Source organism: Guillardia theta, assembly GCF_000315625.1.
Source record: "Guillardia theta CCMP2712 unplaced genomic scaffold GUITHscaffold_161, whole genome shotgun sequence".
Lineage (NCBI taxonomy): Eukaryota > Cryptophyceae > Pyrenomonadales > Geminigeraceae > Guillardia > Guillardia theta.
In genome coordinates, this window is record NW_005434514.1 from 38211 (window position 1) to 59843 (window position 21633).

At 53.0% G+C, this 21633-nt stretch overlaps 9 protein-coding genes across 9 annotated transcripts; 5 read left to right on the plus strand and 4 right to left on the minus strand.

Moving 5' to 3' along the window:
* Window positions 1-73: 73 nt before the first annotated feature.
* Window positions 74-304, minus strand: GUITHDRAFT_155893 (hypothetical protein; the record flags this gene model as incomplete). Its single annotated transcript, XM_005820860.1, has 1 exon — window positions 74-304. A coding segment is annotated over one exon (231 nt), but the record flags the coding sequence as incomplete, so codon positions are not given.
* A 2274-nt stretch (window positions 305-2578) lies between these two features.
* GUITHDRAFT_147565 (hypothetical protein) lies at window positions 2579-6758 on the plus strand (the record flags this gene model as incomplete). The annotated part of the gene is made up of 14 exons (XM_005820861.1): window positions 2579-3540; window positions 3585-3647; window positions 3856-3943; window positions 3989-4047; window positions 4101-4149; window positions 4173-4215; window positions 4300-4406; window positions 4481-4558; window positions 4589-4678; window positions 4851-4941; window positions 5257-5324; window positions 5703-6071; window positions 6276-6541; window positions 6644-6758. 14 exons carry the CDS (start codon window positions 2579-2581, stop codon window positions 6756-6758), a joined length of 2448 nt encoding a protein of 815 aa, XP_005820918.1.
* Window positions 6759-9019: 2261 nt separating this feature from the next.
* Window positions 9020-10535, plus strand: GUITHDRAFT_155894 (hypothetical protein). Its single transcript, XM_005820862.1, has 7 exons — window positions 9020-9315; window positions 9363-9523; window positions 9573-9615; window positions 9674-9744; window positions 9797-9927; window positions 9979-10190; window positions 10257-10535. Exons 1-7 carry the CDS (start codon window positions 9082-9084, stop codon window positions 10338-10340), a joined length of 936 nt encoding a protein of 311 aa, XP_005820919.1. The 5' UTR covers window positions 9020-9081; the 3' UTR covers window positions 10341-10535.
* A 904-nt stretch (window positions 10536-11439) lies between these two features.
* GUITHDRAFT_119866 (hypothetical protein) lies at window positions 11440-12058 on the plus strand (the record flags this gene model as incomplete). The annotated part of the gene is made up of 2 exons (XM_005820863.1): window positions 11440-11870; window positions 11941-12058. The coding sequence occupies 2 exons, from the start codon at window positions 11440-11442 to the stop codon at window positions 12056-12058; spliced, it is 549 nt and encodes a 182-aa protein (XP_005820920.1).
* A 252-nt stretch (window positions 12059-12310) lies between these two features.
* GUITHDRAFT_166337 (hypothetical protein) lies at window positions 12311-14036 on the minus strand (the record flags this gene model as incomplete). Its single annotated transcript, XM_005820864.1, has 3 exons — window positions 12311-12445; window positions 12491-12581; window positions 12679-14036. 3 exons carry the CDS (start codon window positions 14034-14036, stop codon window positions 12347-12349), a joined length of 1548 nt encoding a protein of 515 aa, XP_005820921.1. The 3' UTR covers window positions 12311-12346.
* Window positions 14037-14267: 231 nt separating this feature from the next.
* Window positions 14268-15481, plus strand: GUITHDRAFT_119868 (hypothetical protein; the record flags this gene model as incomplete). The annotated part of the gene is made up of 10 exons (XM_005820865.1): window positions 14268-14280; window positions 14556-14626; window positions 14701-14748; window positions 14794-14841; window positions 14908-14932; window positions 15005-15063; window positions 15117-15155; window positions 15208-15253; window positions 15299-15342; window positions 15413-15481. 10 exons carry the CDS (start codon window positions 14268-14270, stop codon window positions 15479-15481), a joined length of 462 nt encoding a protein of 153 aa, XP_005820922.1.
* A 2056-nt stretch (window positions 15482-17537) lies between these two features.
* GUITHDRAFT_119869 (hypothetical protein) lies at window positions 17538-18157 on the minus strand (the record flags this gene model as incomplete). Its single annotated transcript, XM_005820866.1, has 2 exons — window positions 17538-17972; window positions 18020-18157. 2 exons carry the CDS (start codon window positions 18155-18157, stop codon window positions 17538-17540), a joined length of 573 nt encoding a protein of 190 aa, XP_005820923.1.
* A 2069-nt stretch (window positions 18158-20226) lies between these two features.
* Window positions 20227-20613, plus strand: GUITHDRAFT_155896 (hypothetical protein; the record flags this gene model as incomplete). Its single annotated transcript, XM_005820867.1, has 1 exon — window positions 20227-20613. The coding sequence occupies one exon, from the start codon at window positions 20230-20232 to the stop codon at window positions 20530-20532; it is 303 nt and encodes a 100-aa protein (XP_005820924.1). The 3' UTR covers window positions 20533-20613.
* Window positions 20614-20646: 33 nt separating this feature from the next.
* On the minus strand, window positions 20647-21515 carry GUITHDRAFT_119871 (hypothetical protein; the record flags this gene model as incomplete). The annotated part of the gene is made up of 4 exons (XM_005820868.1): window positions 20647-20685; window positions 20728-20778; window positions 21075-21119; window positions 21450-21515. The coding sequence occupies 4 exons, from the start codon at window positions 21513-21515 to the stop codon at window positions 20647-20649; spliced, it is 201 nt and encodes a 66-aa protein (XP_005820925.1).
* Between the last annotated feature and the right edge of the window lie 118 nt (window positions 21516-21633).

Below are 21633 nucleotides of genomic sequence, written 5' to 3' on the forward strand. Positions count from 1 at the left end.
CAATGACGGAGTTTCTTCGCTCCTTTGACACTCGAAACCTCTGACAGAGCTGGAGGCTGAACCCCTCAATCCACTCCTCATCCTCGTCCTTCTCCTTGCTGCCTTCCCCTCCCTTCCCCTCATTCTTCAACTTCTCCTCTCCACTTTTCAACGGGCCCATCCATTTGCTCCCGTAGCCCAGGCTCGGCAACCAGGAGCTCTTGGAAGAGCGTTTCGCGTCTTCATCCTTTACCTTGGCCAGCCTGCCTTGTCTGAGCAGGGCACAACACAAAGAGGCAGAGAGAAGGCGAAGCTCATCGTCCATGTCGATCTCCATGTCAAACATCTCTTGCTGCGTAAGCTTCTGAGGCAGCTCCACTTCCGGCAGCTCCGTCTCAGAGGAGCTGGCAGCGTCAGAGGGTGACATGCTCTCCTTGACTTGGTTCAGACCTCCCTCGCAGGAATGCATCGCCTTGCAGGCTACAGCAAGTCAGTGGGGTAAGACCATGCCTGACACTTGCCCCTCGCCCCCTTTTTTCCTCTCCTCTTCTCTCCCCTCTTGCAGTCCCCATCGATTCCTCGTTCCCATGCATACCTATAGCCGCTGCCTTGTTTACATCTAGCTTCTCTCCTTCTTTCGCTGCTCCTGTCTGTCGGATTCCTGTGAACCAGTCAGGATCCTGTTCAAGCGTCCTGACGACCCCCCCCAACCCTCAAGCCTCCTCCTCTACTGACCGTAGATGGAGGGGGCTACCTTAGACGATGTTCCCTTCCTCCGACTGCCGCACAAGTCAACACCGGCATGCGCGGGAGAGGCCAGGGCTACCTGACACGTTCAGAGGGAGGGATGGGAGGAAGGTTGGAGATAGTGTTCTGAAACTTGATGACATTCTCCAAGTGATTCTGCTTGATCGGAGTTATGCGGACAAGAAAGATCTGCACAGACATCAGATAACAGGACAACGAGCCTGAAGGACCTCCCATCACCTCCTGCTCTCCTCCTTCTCTTAGGATCTTCAGCTTCACCCGCGAGAACTCTCGTCCTTTCAGCATCTCAGCTGCGCATGCGACCGTCTTCTTCGGCAGAGGCTTCTCATCGATCTCTATGATCGCATCTCCGATGCCAATGGGAGGCATCCCGCCTGCCTGCTGCTGCGACGCCAGCCATGCCGCCCCTCCCTCTATGATCTCTGACACGCTGACGTTCCCCGCGTCGTTGAGCTTCAGCACCACCCCGAGCTCGAGCACGTTGGCGTATCCTAGGGCAGGCAGTTTTGTGAAGTCAGTCTTGGAGGAGAAGGGAGAAATCTCCTTGAGCTTCGACCAGTTCCACTCCTTGTCGTCCAATGGCCCCTGCCGGACCAGCCGAGTCGTGGCTGCAAACTTGCCATCCTTGTCTCTCACCTCCAGCCATATGGGTGCTCCTGCCTCCCCTTCCGTCAGAGACTGCAGAGACTCGCCGTCCGAGCTCCCTCTGTCCAGCTGCTTCCCATCGATCTTAGTGATAAAATCCCCCACCGCCAGCTGCCCGCTGATTGCAGCTGGGCCAAGTAGGGCTATCCTTGCGACAAACACGGAGCCATCGTTCACGTCAATAGAGAGATCGCATCCGAACGATCCTCCAGGTCGACTCTTCTTGTCTTCAGATTTGTTGAATGGGTTCCAAGCGTTCCATGGGAGGGTAGACATGGTCTCATCAAAACTGCAGTGTGAAATGAGTATACGGTAGCAGACAATCTACGGGAAAACAAGAACTAGTTCGACTATGAAGAGAAAACGTTGTGGCAATAGTTCTGCATCTTTGAATGCAACAGTTTTCATCACTCCTGTTCAGATCATCTTGAAACTCAGCTTCGCTAAACAACTTTGCGCTGGAGGATCTAAGCAAGACGAGTGTCTCGAGTCACGCTTGTTGTATCATCCTTGGACGTCTGCTGAGCCCACTCCTCATATTCACATTTCTAAACTGAATCTCTCCTCCTCTCCTCTCCTCTCCTCTCCTCTCTCTCACGATTCTCCTCGCCTTCCTCCTCCCTTGCAATTCAGCATGTCGCGCAATAAAAATGTTTTCGATTTTGGAATTCTCATGTGGACAGCATCCTCGATCAAAAGTAATGTATTTTAAGGGTAGGGTACTCATGGTACCGGGTATATTGAGTACAAATTGAGGTTCTTAGTACCGGTGATTTGACAACTGAGAGGGTAGAGGGTCCTGATGGATGTTTTGGAGGAATAACTAAAACATTTTAAAATTGATTGTGGTCTAAAAATAGAAAGTTCATCGTTGCGGCCGGTCATGGCCGGCGAGCGGAAAAGGAGGAAGGAAGGGGAGGGGGAGGGGGAGGGGGAGGGCAAATATGTCAAGAGGGGTCGGGGTGACTTCGCGATGAGACAGAAGGAAGAGGGAGAGAGAAGAGAGGAAAGGGCTGACTCAGCGAGTAAACAAGGAATAGGAGGAACAATAAGCGAAGGGGCTGGGACTGTCGGGGATCGACTGGTGTCCGCCCGGTCATTCTTCAAGAGGCATGAGGCCTCAATCCTTGCCCTTCGCCCTCCTGTCTCTTCAACACGTCCTTCCATGGGGTGGGCTGCTGCAAGGATGAAACTGGCGGAAGAAGCAGCAGGATGGCTGAAGGGGAAGGAGGTCTGCCATTCGCTAATGCGGGAGCAGCGATTCGCTCCTTTGATCCTGAAGGTGCTCACGTGCATGGGAGCGCAGGAGGAGCTTTGTGGTGTGCTGGGGTGTGTGATGGAGGGGATGGCTGGATTGGCCCATCATCCCACTGGTGTAGAGGTCCTCGTGGGCTGCTTCCAGCTCGTTTCCAGCAGGATCAAGTCCGGCAAGGTTGCAACGTCTCCATACGCACCCGTAGTCGAGCAGGTGCGGCAGGTAGTGGCGGGGGAGGAATGGCGGGGGCTGCTCTCAGAGCGACGGGCGCTTCGAGTTGCATGCGCAATGCTGGAGCTCTCGTGCAGTCTACGTGGTAGTGGCGAGTGCAAGGTAGCAGAGGCAGGATCGCGCGAAAGGATCAGCCGAAGCCTTGAGAGTTTGTTCGAGGAGATATGCAGACGAACGCTGGAATGTCTGAATGGTGGCTTGCTAGAACATGCTGACGATGATGTTGGATCTCTCTTTCTTCGGCCTCTCCTCTCCGCCATGACATCAGGACAGCAAGATGGTTGGCAAGATAAGTATGTAGAGAATCTTCTAGCTGTCAAGGCAGACGCCAACGGTGAAGACGTTTCAGAAGGTACTTACAAGGCCCTTCACAAGCTGCTCTCAACGGCTGCGGGAAAGAGTCTAGTGAAAGACTTGATGATGGTCTGCTGCAAGGACGGTTCTCGTGCAGCCATGTTCAAGCAGATCTTCAGATTTTGCCTGCAACAGGTGGAGGAGGCTCACACTGACCAGATAAGGCACCCGGAGATGGCTTCTGTCTCTCCTTCTAATCAGGAGGAGGAAGGCGTCTCTTGCAGTGCGATCAAGGTCTCGTTCTTCCTGCTCTGCGAGGGACAGTGCAAGGCCGCAAGCTTCAAGCCAGACAAAGACGACTCGCAATGGTTCTCCTCACCTCTTGCCCAGTTCTTGTATGAAAGTCTGACAGGTGGGGTCGTAGAGACGCTCTGTGCCGCTCTGTTGCTGCGTCAATGTGGCGGGAGGAAGCAAGGTACACGGTGGAACGAGGAGAGGGAGCAGGAAAAGAGAAGAGACAGCTTGTCTGAGAAGAAGAAGGGTGGGGAAGGGACAGTTTGGTTGGGAAGAGGAAGAAAACATGAAGGCGAGCGGAAATGGAAAGTAAAACGAAGGGTGGGCAAGACAGGAAGGAGAAGGAGGAGGAAAGGCAGAAGGGCTGTAGAGGGTGACGTAGTTTTCAGGGGATGGGAGCACACACAAGAGTGTGTGTTGCTCTTCGACGATATGGGCGCCTTAAGGATCGGGAAAGAGGTCACGAGGAAGATCAGAGTGAGTGGAGAGAGGAGGAGACTGAGGCTGAAGTCTTTTGCTCAGGTGCCGACGGAGCGAAGGCTCTTGTCGATGATGCGCGATGCTTGTCTGGGAGCGAATGAGTAAGGGAAGAGGAGGAGCTGGAGGGCGAAGGAGATGAAGTGGCTCGTTTCAGGACGGATGGCCTGCAGTACTACAAGGGAGTCGGCGATGACAAGTTTGAGGTACTCAAAGATGATACGGACAGACTAAGGAAAAGATTTCGAAAGTTGTTGGGGAGGTGTTCAGAGGTGCGTGCTGAGAGAACACTTTTGCAAGAGACAAGCAGAGGCTGATCATGGCTCAGGATACTTGTGTTGTGTTGTTACACGAAGACTATCCGCATGAGCTACCAGTGTTCGGCCAGACAAACGTCGACAACAAGTTTAGACACGTCATCTTTGTCCTAGGAACTGTCCGGGACATGACGGTGAACGAGCAGGTGAGCAACAGAACTTGCGTTTCTTGCTTGTGAGCAACAGAACTTGTGTTCCTTGCTTTCTCACTGTCTGCCAGAAAGCCCTTGCGGCTGCGGTCGAAGAGAAGTCGATCACTGTCCTCGGATGCAATCTTGGGCGATCAGGTCCACTTGCGGTGCTGCTTGACGCTTTGATGACGTGGCAGTACCCCAGCGGAGTTCACCTCCAAGGTTCTGTTTGCTCTCAACTGCCATGCTGTCAATGGAAGGTTTGGCTCGACGTGGAGGAGTTGATGGTAGTGACTTCAGCATCTTAAGGCTATCTCCCGCCATCCATCAGCTGTTTCTCCTGTCAAGAGGAAAGTTTGACATCGCGAAGCTCGAGCCAGTCTACTTGAAGAACTCCAAGGATGTCAAGACTGACGAGGGAGAATGCCGAACAGAAAGAGATTCTGGTCAAGCGAGCAGGAGACTTCACTTTGCTGTCTTCTTGGGTCTATCGGCGTGCGAAGTCTCTTCGTCTTCTGCATCAAGGGATTCGATGTATGCTCTAAGTCAGGTAGAGAACTCTTTGTTCTCGCTGACCATAACATGGATACTCTGCTCCTACTCGTACCTTCCCCTTTATCCCCCTCCCCTTCCCCGCCCTCCCCGCTCCTATCCACTAGTCCTCTATTCCTTGTCTTCTTCTCTCTCTTTTCCCACTTCTCCTGAATGATTGGAAATTTCATTCTCTCAACCTCGTCTTTGATCTTCATGATGACAATCCTGATAGTTCAACATGCATCAATGATCAGACCTGCATCAATGCATCTTGTTGTCAGTCCTTTGTTGTAGACCATTATTGTTTGTTGCTTTCTTTGATTTCAAACAGATCATTGTGTGCGGATTGTGGAGATCGAATCTTGGAGAGCTAATGGAAAGGAAATCGAGGCTCACAGGGTATTCCTGTCTTGTATCGATCGTCTTTGCCTGTGGAACAATTTTCACAGCAGGCAATTGATTTTTCCAACACTTGTCGTCCACTGCTCTTCCTTCGCTTCTCGCTTGCCTCCTAACTCTCCTTTCCTCCTGCTCCTCGTTCGATTCGCTTATCCTTCTTCTCCTCTTCCTCGGCATATTTCCTTTCTCTTTTGTCTGTCCTTCCTCTCGACTCCTCGACTTTTCTTCTGACGCTCCACCAGATCAGACTTTAGTGCGGCATCTTGCTTCCCAACACAAGGCGGCTCCATCGGAGCATCAGATCCTGTCCATCCTCAAAGATTCGCTGCAGGCAGACAAACTCTTGTTCCTCCGAATCATCTGACAAGGTCCTGCCAGTCCACCAGGTCTGATGAGCTTCTTCCGGGTATTTCTGTAAGCGTGCAAAAGGGAAAGATGAAGAAAGCTATAAGAGAGATCATGGAGCATCACGAGTTGTCCTGTTTAGTCGTCTTGGACATGGTGGAGGTTGGTTGCTGCAGCACAGAAGCAGGGGCTCAGGATGATGAGATGTCTGCGGTGAAGCTTGCGGACCTAGTCTACTCTCAGCCCTGTCATTGTGAGCAGTCGTGCATGTCTCTTAGTGCAAGGGGAGACGAAGCGACTAGGAATGGATCGAACGCCCAACAAGAGTTTGACATCATTGTATGTATCAAAGTCATCAAGGACCAATCTCTGCTTTCCAAGACTTCCAGCAGGATCAACAAGGTATTCTCAGCTCTGCTCCAGGGCGGTGACATCATGACCTACTCTCCTGTTCTGCTCTCCCCGGCCGGGAAACCTCTCTCCCCTCAGGTCGCTACCCTTGACTTGTTCTGAAGGTCCCACAACGCTCCCTCACTCCCTCACTCCCTCACTCCCTCACTCCCTCACGCCCCTCTCTTTCTCCATACACCTTCTAACATGCAGCAGGCAAGCGTGTCGTCCATACAGCACTGGTCTTATCACGGGCTTCTTGGAATTGCTGCGAAAAGGACGGGGGAGTCTTGTCCTCAACTTGAAGCTAAACCAGCTCGACCTCTGCTGGGCAACTCAGTGAGAGCTCTTCCTGTCCTCAGCTCTGCAGGCTCCCTAGCTCTGATCCAGCTGCTGTTGGAGCTAGCCTCGCCTGAGCTCCTGTCGTCCTTCAGCAGAAAGCTCAAGAAAGCGATCAAGGCTTCGCCAGGTCTCAGTCCCAGGTGCGGAACTTCGGAACTTCGAGACCTCCTTTCCCTCCTTTCCCTTGTTTGTCACTCACCGGGTACCCGGCGTCCCCTCAGCCTCTGACTCCTCTGTCTCAGCTTGTCTGCGGCGCTGGAGACGGCGAACAACCGACGCGCTTCCGGCATGGCTGCCGCCAACGATTCGGCAATCCGATCCGATCGGGTGACTGACTCAGTGACCGTGGGAAATTAGCCTCCGAAACGCGGACTCCCGTTCCGAAGTACAGTAGATAATATAGAACAGGCTGGCCCTGGGCTTTTGCTGTGGCACAGTAGTCAAGTAGTCACTCTTCAATGGAACTTCCGATTTGCAACGGAGTCGGCAACACTTAGTAGTCCGATCAGTGAGAGTGACGAGCAAGGCCCGGCCCGGCCGGGCGCCGGGCGGCCCGACACGGGCCCCGGCGGGATGCCAGGACTGGGAGAGTCGGACGGTTATTCTAGTCCAGTCCCAACGGTTAAATTCCAACGGTTTTGTAACGGTCCTGTCGCTTTTGTATGATGGTGGCCGCCAAACGGTGTTTCTTTGAATCGATCCGTAGGACAACATGGAGAATTGAAAGGTGCTGTTGGTTTTGAAATCTCCTTACTATTATTCAACTCATAGATTTTTAATTTGAAATCTTCCGTTTTGGTTTTAAAATGCGTCCTCTCACAGCGCTCACAACAACGTCAGTCTCCATTTCAAGTTGGCGTCCAAGGACCTATGGAAATGTTACACTGTCCTCGCCAACATAAAAAAACTCCCTGTAGCTAGGTCCTCACCCCCACCATAGGATCTCAATTCAACATTACCCCACCCATCGAATTGACACTAACCCCACCCTACATTTCCCCATCGTAATTCCGAGCTCAACCACCCTTTTCTCATCACCCCTACCCAGACCAAATTTCACTACCCTACCACGACTCACTCCAACGAGAAAAAGGCTATACAAAAATTGTGAGGAATCGTAGGGAGGTGCTAGGAGTGATATGACCCCCAAGGCAGCGTATCTCTTACGTCCTACATACCCTACGACATGGAACCCTCTGGCAAAAATCCTTTTTTTGGTCAAGAAAAAAAGAGCTTTAAATAATTTTTATTTACAATAATTTATACTATTAATGCGATGGGTCCGCTCGTCGTGTTGAAAGGTCCTAGGAACCTGGAGATTCCTAGTAGGTTCCTAGAGCAGTGTCTACATTCTTGTAAGTGGTACCACCCTACATCAACCCCACAGTAACACTACCCCGTCATATCACACCATGGTTCCCAACATGAGCAAGGAACAATTGCCCCTGCTTCGTGGTCTGCTGATTCTCAATTGAGAGAATAGTAAAGCATGGCACGCCCCTGCTATACTCCCAATTAAACTACCCACCCCCGTGAATTACTGTAGTTCAAGCCCTTCAAGCTCTTAGAGCAACTGGCACAATTCAGGTTGGCGGATGGTAACTGGTAAGAGAGCCTGAAAGGTAAAAATGGAGAGATTTGAGACACGGGAATGCATGAACTGCTCAAAAAGAAATAAGTCCGATCACGCCAACTTTACAGACATTCCATTCGCTGCGGTACACAGTTTAAACGTTGCATTAGCTCATCGTTTTGGTCATGATACCGAGCAGATCGGGTTTAAAATTGATTTGTTTATTTCTTGTAAAGAAAATACACTAAATTGATTGTTTTCGATTTTTTAAAAAACTTTGTTAAAAACTCTTGATAGAGAGACAAGGGTCGTGGTACTATTGTCTAAAATGTTATTGCATGCAAAATTTCTAATGGGTGGGGGTAGTAACCACTACCCTACTTTCTCCTGTACATCCTGGGGGACACGAGGGTAATAGTACCCACCCACCCGTGACGTGTACAGCGAATGGATTCATCTCTCCTCTCCCATCATCATTACCTCGTTCTCCCTAGCGACATGAACTTTCAGTTGCTGCGCATTTTCCTCCTCCTCTCCCTCCTTCCTCCTTCGTGCTCATCCCCACTCGTTGATCTCCACGTTATCTCCTCCCTCCTCCACCTGCACACCATGGCCCTGGCTCATGTTGTTGCTCGCTGCTGTTCGACGTCGAATTCATCCGCTATCTTGAACCTCGCCATTCACCATTTTTGAATCAGCTTTTCCATTTTTCTTGCTTTGTCGATGAATGTGTTTCAACTTGATCAGCGCATCCTTACCTGTGTCTCGTTTGCTTCTGGGCCTCTACGTTTTTTCCTTCTCGCTCGAGTATTTTTGGCCAATGCTTTGCTACCTGCTGCTTTCTCCACAAATAGGCCAGGGTTACTAGATACTTCCTTGTTTGCCAGGGTTACTAGATACTGCCTTGTTTGCCAGGGTTACTAGATACTACCTTGCTTGCCTTATGATAGATTGTTGTGAGAGCAAGCTTAGCTTTCGAAATGTCCAACGATGCTCCTGTGCTTTCCCACGAACCTTACCGTTGCTTCTGATTGACGATGCACTACAGGAGGACTAGAAATTTTATGCTCATCCCCCAGTGATCAAGTGCACTGCGAAGAGTTGACAATGAGCATGGAAACCGCTGTTATGGAACCCCAATCTTCTACCACTCCTGACTCCCCCAGTACACGCTCGAGAAGACAGATTCCTCGTCACCTCTGGCAGCCTGATGGCGAGGCTGATCGCTGCTCGATTGCGTCATGCAGCTCGACGTTCAACAAGTGGACGATCGGAGTGAGCGGGAGGCATCACTGCAGAGTGTGCGGGAGAGTGGTCTGCCAGCAGTGCTCCCGTGGCACTGTAAGTCTGCTTCCTGTCCTGTCACTCTTTAACTCCTTTCCTCGCAGATAAACCTTCTGCCCTCGAATGGTGGGAGAGCGTCGCTAGCTCGACCAGTCAGAGTATGTGATGCTTGTCGTCTCACTCATGGGAAAGTTGAACTCAAGCCCTCCTACTTTGTATCTATTTTGTCGACCATGAATGCGATGACTACAAACTTTCGGCGAAGGTATTGGTAACTCTAGTGCTAGTTTCAAATGTTTGACTGTGTGTAGCAGGAAAATAAACTCGACTCTTATCTCGTCGGCACCTGCACTGGCGGTGAGTTTCAGGATGTGAAGAGGACGTTGGCGTAAGGATCTCACGCTATTCCTCGCAGCGATCTAGCTCGTCCTCCGATCTTGGACAGAATGTGGACGTTTCGTCAGTGATGCCAACACTCAGGCACAGGTATGAGACGCTCTCGGCCACTTTTCCCCTTTGACTTATGCAACTCGATCAGTGCATCAGCTCCCTGCCTTCTGTCGAGCACGTTGAACATGGAAGAGTTGGCGCACTCGAACCCTTCGGTCACAGGGCAGTCGGACGACGAACACTCGCATGCGGAAACTCCAAACTCTACTATCGTGCAGGGTGAGGAAGAGGAAGATTGGTCTTGAATTATCCCGCTGACAACGTTCATAGGTCACGAGCAAGGAAGCTGTAACATGTTGAACCCATCGCTGCCTTTGCAGATTCCTAGCGGCACGGGGCAGTTGAAGAGCAACCAAGCAACCAAGCCGGACAATGACAAGAATGCGGGACAGAAGATGGAAGAGCTTGTGGGAGGGAGTGACCACGTCTCGAAGAGACTTAAAGTTCTCAAGGAGGCGCTGGAGAAATTCTCTTTCTACGAGGTAACTGTCCCCCCCCTTTACATCCATCTCCCACCTCTTCTCAGTTTCTTACCCGCACCGCATCAGGGGCTTCTGCAGCATGAGCCAGCGGCACTTAGAGCTCTTCTGGTAGCTGAGGCTGGAGGATGCCTTCCAAGTCACCAGCAGTGATACCGCAAAGTGAGGCTTCACGTACGGGCTTTACAGTGAACCCTGTGCGTTGTTGTGGAGTCACGAGGTTTTTTGCTGGGATGTCTACCCAAGACTTTCCCTGCTGAGTTTTGTACGATTAGAGAGCGAGAACGATGTGTTAGGCTCGTCAAGCTCTTGTTGTGATCATAGTACAGTAAACATCACGGTCACCGTACGGTCTACTGATCACTAGCCGGCTGAGCTTCAGTGCCAACCTGACAGTAACTTGTGGCAACTTGCCTACGCGACAGCCGCCGGCTGAGGCGAGCCCGCCGGGCGGGCCCCTCCGCCGGCCCCGGTCCGACCCGAGGCTGCAGTGCCAGTAACGGTTCATCATCAGTGAGCCGGCCCGATTCTCCCGCCATGTAGACTAGATGGGCGGCAACATGAGAGGGAGAGCGAGGAAGAGAAGCGGGACAGAGGAGAGAAGGGCCTGAGAAGCTAGAGAAAGTGAGATAGGAGGGGATCAGATGAGTATAGCGACAGAAGGAGACTAGGTGAAGCGAAGAAATACGCGCGGCGAGAGGGATGCAAGGCAGGAAGGGATGTGCGAGGCAGGATGAGAGGTAAGGTAGGAGGACAGAAACCTAGAGAGCAAGTCGGAGAAGCAGGAGGAGAGATTAAGGGAAGTCAGACCCTGAGGTGCTGCGAAGAGATGGGAGGAAAACGTAAAAAGGAAAAGTCAGGAGCAGGAGGTTGAGGAGGCGGAGGAATTGGTTGTTGAAACCCATCCTCTGATAAAATACGTCAATACACGCGTCAATACGGCAATGGTCGTTCACTAAGACAGGGAGAAAGAGCTGAGCAAGCGTTGCTTCGGAGGATGACCTGAGTGGAGAGAGCGGGAAAGAGTGGAGGAGATGGAGGCAGGAAAAAAGTCACTTATGCCAAAAACTACCGCAATTCCAAACAGCACGAAAGAAAGAAAGAAAACATCATAGGGAGAGAAAGCGAGAGTGGAATACGATTGCTCTTGACATATTTCATGTATCACAACAAGGAGAGGTCAGGTGGTTCTGAATGACTAAAACCGCGCAGGGTCACGGGAAAAAGTAAACTCCGCAAGCGTACAGCAGGAATGACCATGAGCTTCTGCCATGGCGGCGAAGTGATCGCTGCTGCTCTTCTGGTCTTGACATGTCAAACTTCAGCGCTTCCGGTCGAGGAGTCACGAGTGAGGCTGAGAGCCTCGACCCCTCACACAGCACAGCAGGAGATGCTCTCCAACGTGACCTTTGTGCTGCCTCGCAGCGTTGGGGATGAAGACGTCAAGAACGTCGTGCTGGTGGGATCGTGGAGCGGGTGGAGGAGGAAGCACAGGATGGAGAAGAACGACAAGGGAGAGTTCACAAGGACGCTGCAGCTGCCTCATGGGAAGTTTGAGTTCAAGGTGTTCAAGGATGGGGTTCAACATCAGGCGACTAAGGAGAAGATGAAAGTCTCGTCGTACCATCCTCCCCTCTTTGCAAATGCGAAGAAACAATGCCTTGCCCTGCTCGACAGCGCCAGGTGACGCCCATGACGAACTTGTCAACCATTGCCGAGCTTGCGACAGGGTTTGACTTGTCTGGCTGCACAGGATGAAATTCACCAGCACGAAGATTGCGCTGGAGCACCACAAGGAGAAGGTGCTTGTTGCCTCTCTCACTCTTCTCCTGTTCTTGTTCGTCGCACGATATCAGCGACAGATCCTGTAAGCTCCTCGCACTCTACTCTTCCTCTCTCACGCGCTGGTTGTAGCTCGCTGGCCGGCCGAATCATCTCCCTCCTCGTCGCCTCCACCAGAACCTCCCCCCTGCGCCGTGGCAAGGAGCTGAAGGGGGGAGGGACTAAGGAGGCGGGTAAGGCGGGGGGACGTGACTACGCGGAGATGGTGGGGAAGCTGATGAAGGAGGTAGTGGAGCAGAACCCTCTCACAGAAGTTTTCACCACAGCCACAGAGGCCTCTTGAACTGCCTCGGTCTTTACTCGGGACCTTTCGTAGCTCAGACATTTCTGGGGACCTTTCCGAGCTCTATAAAGTAGCGCTCCTGGAACCCCCTGCTCCTCCACAGCTGGTCGAAGTAGGACACAGCTCCCTCCCCCTGTTGTGTTCTCAGGCCCTGAGCTCAAGTAAACAGCCTCACCACCTTTTTCGCCCCCTCCCTCCGAGCTGTGCTCCGAGCCTTGAAGAGCTGAGGACAAGACTTGACGACTTTGAGGTACGAGTCCCGAAGGTCGCTGCTCCCCGAAAGTCAGAAGAAAGACGGCAGGATGAGGCCCACGGAGCAGAGGAGGACGAAAGAGATAATATAGATTAGGAAGACAGGGAGGGAACGAGGGCAGCAGCAGCAGCAGCAGCAGCAGCAGCAGCATGTCGGCAAATCCTTGCCTGTCGTCTGTCACGATGTTGAACGTTCCGTTCGGCTCCAAGTTCTTGTGAACAGCACGGAGGAAGGAGGGACTGAAGAAAACACTGCCTGCTCCCATCGGCTCGGGGAAGCGAAGAAACATGGACCTGACAGATGCGGGTCGAAGGAGGTCAGAGCATACAAGAGCTGCATCCAAGTTCAACACGACCAGGTTGTTCAACCCCAACAGACTCCTCCTCGTCAAGATCTCGTGCGCTCTGTCGTACCGATACTCCACCGCCACCCAGTTCGCGTCCTCAACACCTGCTCGATCCAACACCCACTCGCCGCTCCCAGCGCAGAGCTCGACATGCAGAGGCTTGTCCGGCCCCACGGCACGCAGGAGTTTCGACAGTCCTGTCTTCAGGTTCCCCTTGTCGACGTTGCTCGACGAGCTCAGAAACAGATCTTGCATGCTGGGCCGCAAACTTTGCTCGTCACGCCTCCCCTGCTTCCTCTCCTCCACAATCCGCTGGATGAATTCTGCATCCGTCTTGATCTTCAACTTTGAAATCTCATCCACCGCTGCTGCTCCGGCGCCTCCAATCTCCTCCATCGCCCTCGCCGCCTGCTCCAGAGCCTCACCGTCTCGGCCCTCCATCAAGAGCATGTGCCCAACCGCCAGCCTCGAGAGCGGCGCTGGTCCTGTGAGGCCTCGAAGCTGACTGAGAGCCTCTTCAAGTCGTCCATCCTGGCAGCGGATACGGATCATTAGCGCGTCAGAGACCTGGTCTTGCATCCCTTGCGCCCTCATCTCCTCGTAGATGCTCTCTGCCTCCCCTCCCCTCCCCCATCGCAGGCACCCGCGCAGGAGCGTCTTCAACGTCCGATCGTTGGGAGGAACCCTCATCGCCTTCATCTCCTCCAGGAACCTAGTCGCCTCCTCCATCCTCCCAGCTCCCACAAGTCCCTTGATGATGCTCGTGCCGAGGACGGTATTGAGCTCTCCCCCTCCCGTCAGGTACTCTCTTACCTTCCTCAGCCCTCCCTCCACATCCCCCATCCTCATGTAGCCGTTGATCAGCCCACCCCAGGAATGCTCATTGGGCTTTACCTGGACCTCGGCCATGGCCTGCAACAGCCGGTTGCAGCGATGGACAGCAGCGGCCTCGGCGTACTTTGCGATCAGCCAGTTGAAGTACTTGACATTCTTCCTCTTCATGGCGTGCTCTAGCTCCTGGGAGAAAGACATGCCTCCGGAGAGAGATCGGAACGGCGGACGAGATCGCAAGGAAGGGAGGACTGCCGTCCTGATGGCTGACCAAGCCCCCCAAGAGGCTGACATGCTCACTCAAAACATCTACGAGAAGATTAGCACACAAGAGATTCTCCTCCCGCCTTGTCTGATGTCAGTCAACTCGTCCTCCTCGCTTCTTCTTTGATCGTCTTTCGACACAAACTCTCTTTGTGTCTCTCTGCTTCTACGCCTTCATACCCTCATCCTCATATCTCACTCCTCCCTCCCTCCCTCCCTCTCCCTGCGATTATCGGGGCCGTTTCGAGCCGTTACAGCGCGATGTCGCATGGAGGTGAGGCCTACGAGAGAGGGCAGGGAGGTTGGAGCAGCTGAAACGACAAGAGCAGAGGAAGCAGGCAGCAAGCTGGAGGGAGCATGAAACAGGAGGGAGGCAGCAGAGAGGAGGGAGGAGGGAGGAGGAAGCAGGCAGGAAGAGAAGGCAGGAGGAGGCAGGAGGCAGGAGGCAGGAGGCAGGAGGCAGGAGGCAGGAGGCAGGAGGCAGGAGGCAGGAGGCAGGAGGCAGGGAGGGAGCAAGCGGACTGTACAAGTCTTATGGATTCGTCTCAGGATCAAAGGACCGGAGCCTGCAGGCTATCGCTGTGGCTATAGACGAGATCAACCAGCTGCGTCAAGGCAAGGTCAGCCCCCTGATGCGCAACCGGCATGGCGAGGCTGACAAAAATGCTGTGATTGCCTGCTTGCTGCCCTGCAGTCCGTGTACGAGAAACGCGGGAACGTTTTCTTCCTCGCCGACCCTGAGGTAAGCTGATTGCTACGAGGTCAAGTGCCTCCAACTATGACGCAGAGAGTGAAGAAATCGCTGCTAGCTCGGAGGGCCAACATCACTACGAGCGTGAGCAACCATACATCTCTTCAACCTGCGAGTAAGTGATCAAGTTGCTTTGATTGTTTATCAAAGGATCGAGGGGATGACGTGCAAGCAAGTAAGTAGAAGAAGCATCTTCATCCTCTCGTGTTCCCCGATGATGTTGATTGCTGGCTGAGAGAATCTCCAGATGTGCATCGAGATGAAACTCACACGCACAGCTCGTCGACGAGAGGAGAGGTTGAGCAGGTAGGCAGCAACAACAGCGCGCATACATATCAAGCTCACTGCCCCCTACCCAGCATCTCAAGGGCAGGCGAGTGACTCTACAAGGACTCAAGGTGAAACTGCCAGTCTTCCCTAGTTCAGCTGATCTCTTCATGTGTGCTGTAGAGTGTGCAGTACAATGGGATGAAGGGGACCGTGCTGAAATACGACGGTTTGTTCCTCTCTGATCCTTGCATGCGCTGACATGTAGCAACAGAGTCTCGGCAGAGATTTGCAGTCAGATTGGACGAGGATGGGAAGGTGAGCAGCAAACTTATAAAACGTGCTTGTGCGGAGGATTTCTTCTCACCTCGCATCCCTCTGGACACAGAAAGCATTCTTCAAGCTTGAAAACCTGACGGTCATAGGAGGCGCTGCGTCGGAGGTGAGGGAGGAGTAGAGGAGTAGGAGGTGAGGGAGGAGTAGAGGAGTAGGAGGTGAGGGAGGTGTAGAGGAGTAGGAGGTGAGGGAGGTGTAGAGGAGTAGGAGGTGAGGGAGGTGAGGGAGGAGTAGGAGGTGAGGGAGGAGTAGAGGAGTAGGAGGTGAGGGAGGTGTAGAGGAGTAGGAGGTGAGGGAGGTGTAGAGGAGTAGGAGGTGAGGGAGGTGAGGGAGGAGTAGGAGGTGAGGGAGGAGCAGAGGAGTAGGAGGTGAGGGAGGTGTAGAGGAGTAGGAGGTGAGGGAGGAGTAGAGGAGTAGAAGGTGAGGGAGGAGTAGAGGAGTAGAAGGTGAGGGAGGTGTAGAGGAGTAGGAGGTGAGGGAGGAGTAGAGGAGTAGGAGGTGAGGGAGGTGTAGAGGAGTAGGAGGTGAGGGAGGAGTAGAGGAGTAGGAGGTGAGGGAGGTGTAGAGGAGTAGGAGGTGAGGGAGGTGTAGAGGAGTCGGAGGTGAGGGAGGTGTAGAGGAGTCGGAGGTGAGGGAGGTGTAGAGGAGTAGCGACCTTGACATGTTTACTTCCAGGCTTTCACTGGGCTAGTTAGAGAACGAACAGCTTGATCTGCTGTCACACGAGTTCCAGGGAAATCTTTTCCGCCTGCAACTGCAGAACTGCATAAAATCGTGCTGTGTACAACAAAGCAAACCACAAAAGAGGCCCGTGAATCTTGCATCATGAAACTCTAACAAAACCCTGTCCCTCGGTTGTTACAACAGAGCGATAATCGCTCTGCGATCGGCCAGGATGTCAAAGGGCTCCTCGCACACGTATTGAAAACATCGTTTCCGTTACATTACGAGATCACAAGCCTATACCACAAATACCAACTCATCAAGACGAACACTCAACCCTCTGACATTCAGTATCACAATGTTTTCTTCTCATCATCGTTGGTTATCAAAAGCCTTGCGGTTCAAGGAGAGCATGGGAACGAAGACTATCCCGTTCCATTTGCCTAGTGCTTCTAAACCCTCCTACCTCCTCTCTCCCCACCCCTCCCCCACCCGCGCCTTCCCTGCAGCGCCTCCTCCCTCGCACCCCTGCATGTCTCGTGACCGTCTGCCAGGTAGGTAACGTGACTTTCAATGTGACCGTTTTACTCCACCTCGTTGACTTCTTCGAAATCTGCATCCATAGAAAGAAGCACTTTAGAAAACAGTCGTTACTCGGTCGTTACAGGAAAGTCTCCCTGTAACGGCGGCATCCAGAGCATTCGATCATGGCAAGTACTGTGACCTCGGATGGCCACCCCTACCCTAATCACTGGGATTAAAGGGGGGTAATCAACACTTGTTGCCAAGGGGTTGCAGGCGAGACTACTTCGTTGCTCGGATTTTACCGATGGTTGTCGTGCACCCACCACCCCACCTCCCTATCGGACTTGACCTCCTACGCCCCCCAACCACATATGTACACCACCCCCTCATAATTGGAAAATGTATGTACACCACCCCCTCAACACAGGACAAACAACAACTCTTGTACAGAACGGGTACACTACCCCTTGTTACACCTTTCAACAGTCTCGGAAATTCCCCACTGATATCTCAAAAGCCATCCTTGCAACGAGTACCCCTCCCGCCCCATCCCCTCGCTAGGACCCCTTCGCTTTAGCACCTGGGAATTCAGAACGTGCAATGATATCTCAAAAGCCATCCTTGCAACGAGTACCCCTCCCGCCCCATCCCCTCGCTAGAACCCCTTCGCTTTAGCACCTGGGAATTCAGAACGTGCAATGATCATGACACGCCGTTGCCTCATTTCATGACTAGCCTCAAGTACCCCTACCCCCTCGATGACCAGATATTCAGGACCCTCCCGTCTATGACCACACCTCCAAAAATGGAAGCTGCGAGAGGTTTGGGAATCTATGAAGTGCACATTTCGCTTCTCTGTTCATCGCAGAGCAAACAATGCGGTTATCAGCAAGGCTGTAAATATCTTAGCTTTATTGGCATTAAAGACAATCAAAAAATTGATTCAAACAACTCAGAGCAAATGAAAACAACACTACATCCCCAAACCATTAGACCCCTGAAAACTTGAGAAACCAATCGACATAAAAGGGGGAGACAGGGATGCAATCATGATACCCAAAGATTTGCTCTGCAACATTCGCGTCCGTTGATGGGAGATGCGAGAGGTCACCATGAATTTCGTCCTGTCGCCTAGAACCAAGCCCAATGTCGGTATCCAGATGCATTTCATCATGTAGCATATCAACATTCACTTTCTCTGCTTCAGCGGCGATAGCAAATGTCTCTTGTTTCGTGGCAAGGTTCACATCATCTTCCATGATCCTTCTATCCCTTGGGTCCGGGTTCGCCACAACTTCGGAACCAGCCCGAACATGAGCCGACTCGTGATCCGAGTCAACACAGGGCAATGATCCCACTTCACTTGGCCAGTGTGGCACTCCCAGCCTTCTGCAGGCATTCTTCAGCGCTGAGAGAGAAATTCCCTGCATGCAAGTCAGGCAAGAAGATTTTGATCAGGACTTGAACTCACCAGGTACTTGGCAGCGTCTGCCTGTCTCATGCGGTGCAATCTTGTGATATCCTCTTGGACCAAGACAATAGCAGAAGCCTTCTTTTCCTGCCCATTTTTTCTACGAGGGAAAATCTGAACCCTTGGGCAAATCTTCATCGATGGGCAGAGCGGTGAAGGTTGAAGCTGTGACATGTTGCTTGATCCCATGCAGCCGGGTATACAATCGAACTGGAGCCTCGTAATACTTGAGATGCTCTTCCGTTTTCAAGAGCAAGAGGAAAGCTCACTAGTGTGCACAGACTTTTGAGGCAGGTTTTGACCCCTTTGAACCTCTTGCTCTATCCTCTTTCCTTCAACCAGTGCTCTTTCTCTCCCTCTCGCTTCCTGCCCGTGGTCTGCCAAGTCCCTTCCGTTCCCTGCCCTCGTGCCTGGTTACATTAGTTCAAACCCCATGATCACGTTACTGTATCTCAGTCACGTTACATCTCCGAATCGAGCCCTTTAAAAATGTTTCCGGCTAAAAGTCACGCCAAAGTCACGGCCCCCGCGCGTTCGTTTTTTTTTCCATTTTTTTGGTTTTCTTTGCAAGGCCGTATCATTTTCATGTTTTCACGGAATTGACTTTATTTTATATTTTTATCTGCAAACATTTACAAACTTCATATATTTTGACTCAATAAGCATATTGTATTCAAATTGCCTCCATTTCAGCACTGACATTTTGGCTCGCTTCCACTTATTTCTTGTCATGCAGTTCCCGGAATCGTGTCATGAGGTGTCGTTACCCTCCTCCCCTCACATAACCACTTTACTGGACATAAAAGTGAATGTAATAAAAGTCAACTTCCGGGCCGCAAGGCGACGCAAGGTCGGGGTTTACCGACGTGTGGTCGGAGCCCGCCTGGCGGTTTACCGTAGTACTGTTAACTTAACTTTGAGTAAAGACTGTTATATATATATAAGTCTCGGATCGGATCCAGCCGGGCAGCCTGGCAGGCAGAGTCTGAGGCCCGTGGCCCCCGCCGGGCCCGCCGACGTCGGTACGGTACGATCCGATGATCGGTCGGCCGCTACCAGCGGCAGCGGCGCGCCGCGAGACGGTCAGCGGCCGGGGGCCCGCCGCCCGCCGCCCGCGCCGCCGCAGGCCGCCGACCCGGGCTGCGCCGGGCTGGGCAGGGGGGCAGGCTCGGCGGGCCCGGCGGACCGAGTCCGGCGCCACCGTCCGTACTACGTACTACCCGGCCCGAGTCCGGCGGCCTGAGTCAGTAAGCCGGCCGTTCCAAGAGACGTAATTCAGGTTGCGTGTCCCCCGCTTTTACCCCACCCCTCCGGTACCAATATCACCCCACCCCTCTAATGGCAAGATCACCCCACCCCTCTACAACCAATATCACCCTACTGTTCTACACCAATCTCCGACCCCACCCCCATACTTCAGCCATTTCATAGGTTTAATCACCCCCGTCATAGAAGTTTAGGTCCTGAACTGCAAGTTCAGGACCCCTAGTTTTCCAAATTATCACCCCATGAGATCGAGGGATCACTACCCCTACCCTCGGCGCTTGAAATATGGACTACCCTCCTGGAAACAGCTTCAATGTTTGAACCCCTACCGTCACTTTGAGTTGTGAATACCCTTCTAAGGTTGGTAGGGTACCTATAAGACAACCACCCCCACCCCGTGTTGTTGGCCCCCTCTTCGTTAAGCCGAGACCCTGGCTTCAAGGCAGAGGAATGGAGGGTCGGAACATGGGCGGAGCAGAGGAGGGAGGAGGAGGAGGAAGAAGAAACAGGATCAGAAAAGGAGGGAAGAGACAGCAGAGGCAGAGGGAGGAAGAAGTGGGGGGCTGTTGCGTCGGTGAGGGGGGGGGGGGAGGGGGGGGGGGGTAGGAGACAGTAGAAGAGGTGGTAAGGAGTTTGTGTGAAGGGATTGATAGCAAGGGGAGGAGTAAAGTATGGAGAAGAGGAAGGACTCAAGACTTTGATGAAGGGGAGGGCAAAGATTCGATAACGAGGAAATTTAGAGGGCAATGCCCAAAGTATAGGATGATACAGATTTTGAATCGAACCTTGGCAGCTTGTCGAGTATGAAGAGAGAAGGAGAGGGAAGAAGATTGTCACAAAGAGCTCCAATGTATCAAGACGAATAGACTTTCGAGCGCAGTCTTGCGAATCAGCTCGGGAATCCCTGAGCTCGAAGGAGCGCTGACGCTGGTTTGCACGGCAGCATGGCAGAGATCGAAGATGCGGACAAGGTCATCTGTGCGATGAGGTCCTCGGTGCCAGTGGACCTTGAGGAGGGGAAGACCTACTACTGGTGCACCTGCGGGCGTTCCAAAAAGCAGCCGTTCTGCGATGGCTCTCACCAAGGCACTGCGTTCAAGCCCATGGCCTACACTGCAACGGCAACCGAGCAGCGAAAACTGTGCCAGTGCAAGCAGACGGCCAACCCTCCCTTCTGTGACGGCAGGCACAAGAAGCTGCCAGAGGACGCGGCTGGCAAGGCCTTTCCCCCGAACTCGGTCCCCTAAAGGCAGAGGAGGTCCTAGGAGTAGGAGCGTGTTGTTCTATTCGATTATTCCAGTCGATTTTGAGAAAATTTCTTGCTTGGACTCTTTCACGTGGATGCTATAGCTTAGCTCCTCCTACTGCTGCTGCTGCTGCGTCCTCCTCTCCACAATCACCTGCTAGGCGTCAGCTGCACTTGCCGCCCCTCGTTTGCTCACCTTGTTGTTTGACGCGTCCCACCACCTCGTCGACTGCACTGTGAGCTGAACCTACCGGTGCATGTGAGGAAGAAGGATAGGAAAAGAATTAAGCAGAGAACGAGGAACGAGAGGGGGGCAACGAAACAAAGGAGAGGAGAGAGAAGAAAGGAAGCAAAGAAGGAAGGGAGGGAGGGGGAAAGTTGAGGACAGGACAGGACAGGACAGGACAGGAGGTACCAAGCTGCTCGCTGGTCCCTTGACGAGTAGGCGGAGTTCCTGCAAGAGAAATGAGTGGAAGAGAGCGAAAGAGACAAGAAGAGGAGCAGGTGAAGGGGAAGGAGCAGGAGCAGGAAGGGGCTACACACCTCGACAGCAAGCGCCTCAACGGGGATGTCGTTGACTGCGATGATCTAGAGCACAAGAGGTGAGAGATGCGAGAGGACAGCAGCAGCTGTGAAGGTGAGCGAGGGAGGGCAGACAAGAGCAGGTGGGGCGGGGGAGGAGGGGAGCGACAAGAAGAAGTGGAGAAGAGGGGAGGGGAGGACATCGAACGAGAGGGAGGGGGAAGGCAGGTGGGGGAGGAGAGGAGGAGAGGGGTGGGGTGGGGAAGGAAGAGAGGGAACGACAGGACAGAACAGGACAGAACAGAACAGCACAGCACAGCACAGCACAGCACAGCACAGCACAGCACAGCACAGCACAGGACAAGAGGTTGGAAGGAAGCAGGTTCCGGGCCTTACGGTATCGCCGACGGACAAGGGGCTCTCTGAGAAGAGTGCTTGCGAGAGAACTTTCACGTTGCCCATGCTGCTAGTCCGTCAGAACCACAAAGGGAAGAGCTCTGCGATAGGAGGTGCTGGGGAGAGTGGGGGGATTGGTCAGGGAAGGGGGCTCATGGGAACGAACAGGAGGAGTAGGAGAAGA

Coding starts and splice junctions, on each gene's coding strand:
- GUITHDRAFT_155894 (XM_005820862.1), top strand. CDS start 9,082: ATGAGCATGGAAACCGCTGTTATGGAACCCCAATCTTCTACCACTCCT. Junction 9,316..9,362: donor AGCAGTGCTCCCGTGGCACT/GTAAGTCTGCTT, acceptor CTTTCCTCGCAG/ATAAACCTTCTGCCCTCGAA. Junction 10,191..10,256: donor AGAAATTCTCTTTCTACGAG/GTAACTGTCCCC, acceptor GCACCGCATCAG/GGGCTTCTGCAGCATGAGCC.